This window comes from Lactuca serriola, chromosome 2 (assembly GCF_051521515.1).
Source record: "Lactuca serriola cultivar US96UC23 chromosome 2, Lser_US96UC23_V15, whole genome shotgun sequence".
NCBI classification, from domain to species: Eukaryota; Viridiplantae; Streptophyta; class Magnoliopsida; order Asterales; family Asteraceae; genus Lactuca; species Lactuca serriola.
Window position 1 is genome coordinate 97,436,670 of NC_136409.1, and position 2,625 is coordinate 97,439,294.

A 2,625-nucleotide genomic window follows, 5' to 3' on the forward strand; every position below is an offset into this window, starting at 1 on the left:
TTTTGTCATACTGAAAGTTGCTATTTAGACAGTTTTAACAAAAGGTGACTTGAGAACACCAGGTCAGATTTATATCAACATAGAGCACCAAAATTATGAAATTTTGCATCTACAGGAAAGAAAATAAATCAAAATTTGGGCTTTATAGGATTATTACTTTCATGAATGTGTATTGAGATTATTACTAAATCTCAATACCAACTCAACATTGGAAGATGAATGAACACATATCGAAACACAAGAAGGATGAAAAACGAATTTGAATACATATATTCAAAAGAAAGGTACAAAAAAACAGCAGTCTGTACATATCATACTAAGAAAAGGTCAGAAGATCTCGACTACAACTGTATTAGGTTTCAGAAAAGCATGATAAAGTACCTTGTAATCACAGACCAACCCTGCAGTTCTTGGAGCCACCAGACAAAGATCCACCGGTGCTATTTGTAGAAACCCCAATTAACAAATTAGGGCAATAAATCTTCAGAATCCGCCGTCTAGCCCACCAAGCACCAGCCTTAAACCGAACCCTAGCCATCATCCTCAAATTGAAGTCTACCGTGCCACGAGATCTCTCGCTACTGATACCATTCCGATCATCGACATAGGCGGACGCGGAAACGAAAGTTGCCCGAACAGTCGTCTCATTTTTCTTTCCCTGTGCGAAAGGCGGCACTGTTGTCTCCGAAATCGATTCGGATTTGTAGAAGACGGCAGCTTCGATGTGATCGTAGTAGAGAACGATCTTTGAGTTAGGATTACGTACAGTGAAACGAGCGTCCCAAGTGCCGGAAATCAGGGAGTTTGATGACATGTTGAAGTTAGATAGGGTTAGGGTATCTAAACGGAACTGAGGGACTTGGGGGCGGAGGATGAGCCACATGATGAACACTATGGTCCCGATGATGATAATGCAAGCAATAAAGACAGCGAAGATGCGGCGGATGAAGGTGGCACGTTGTTGGTTGGCATAGGGATCGGAGTAGTAAGGGTTGGCAGAAACGTTGAAGTATGCGCCCTGATTCTGTGGTGGCGGTGCAACGTAAGGGTATGCAGTGGCAGTCTTGGTAGGATAGCCGTTGGAAGCAGGCGGAGCGGGGTAGCCGGTGACGGGCCTGTTCTGATCGGCCATTGCATGTGAGGTGGGTTTGTAGGAGAAGGCGGTGGTGTATATGTCCTGTTGTTTGTATAGTTGGGGTGTGGAAGAGGTGGGGTATTGCCGGAAACCGCGTATATGTTTGAAACTTATATTTAAGGCCTGTATTGAGTTATTGACATATAATGATTTTATTTATTTATTAGTTTTTTTATTGTCCAAAATCCTCCGATTTCTGCAAAACCGATCTGGTCAAAGAGCTGGTTCGAACTGGTTTTGGTCCGATTCGGTCTAGATACTTACCTCTATAGTCGTAATAGATAAACTAATTTTCAATAAGGCTTCAACTAGTTGTACCATATACACTTAAAGTTGTACCGGTCCAACGGAACAAGAACCGAAAAACTCGGACATGGATCTGTATAACACCATGATTTTTCACCCAAACTTTGATTTTTATTTAAAAAAATTGTTAACAAAATAATGCAACGAAAGTCTTATTAAAAGTTTATTTGAAAACATCACCAATGTTACTTAAATATAAAAAATAACCTCCTTCAAGATTTAAGTTCACAAAACTAACATCAAACAAGTTTTTAAAGCCAAAAGTAAATGAAAACTCAATGGCATGTCCAAAATAGTATCATTACTAAATTAATACTAAATAAAACAACCCAACAGTTTCATCCTCACCGAGCCATCAAATCATGCTACTTGTACCAATACAATGCAAACGCAACAAGCTAAGAAAGAAGTGTCGACATACGCTAAGTGAGTTAATCATAAGTACGATGTTATGAAACGTACATATCTTAAATGTGTCAAACAAAACATCATATAAAAGGGCATTCAAACACTCGGATAGCATGGTAAGTGATACATCATATAACCAACATAATAATCCTCAAATATTATTCTTCTTTAGAGTCTTTACATTTAATTACACTATAATATTATAAGATAATATTAATCTTCATTTTCATCATTAATGATTGTTATCCTCTTAATCACTATAATATTATAAGATAATATTAATCACTAACACCAAGGTAAGTATTCCATTCCCTACTAACATGACCGGCGCGTCCGAATGCACTAAGTGCGACACGACTCTCTCCCGTAACATTACCCCTGATCCGTTGTCTTTGCTACTTCGATGTCACATATACTAATACACATGTTGTCGTTAAGGATCGGTACAAGCGATGCCAATTCCACCGTGTTACACCTCCCAAATCCCACTTGATGTTTGAGTCGACCCACCACATTGCCAACATCACTACAGTCCACCCACTACAAGGATCATGTCCTGAGTGATTGTCTAGAAGAACCACTCGACGACTCTTTTGGCTTAAGTTCTTATCCTATAGGTATATTCAAACCTATTACGCCACCTCACAATCTTGATAGGGTACACACTTATGTCTAGTTTGCTACCCTTAACCCCGCTAAGTGTATTCCCCTTTTTATCAATGTGACATCCACTATTTTCCTAAATTGAAAAAAAAAACTTTTCTTTACGCTTTCAA

General features: G+C 38.9%; 1 protein-coding gene across 1 annotated transcript; it reads right to left on the reverse strand.

Moving 5' to 3' along the window:
* Positions 1–247: 247 nt before the first annotated feature.
* Positions 248–1,232, reverse strand: LOC145086537 (NDR1/HIN1-like protein 10). The gene has a single exon (XM_079024340.1). It carries the CDS (start codon positions 1,130–1,132, stop codon positions 389–391), a length of 744 nt encoding a protein of 247 aa, XP_078880466.1. The 5' UTR covers positions 1,133–1,232; the 3' UTR covers positions 248–388.
* Between the last annotated feature and the right edge of the window lie 1,393 nt (positions 1,233–2,625).

Bases quoted from the DNA above. Each gene is read 5' to 3' on its own strand.
- LOC145086537 (XM_079024340.1), bottom strand. From the start codon at position 1,132: ATGGCCGATCAGAACAGGCCCGTCACCGGCTACCCCGCTCCGCCTGCT.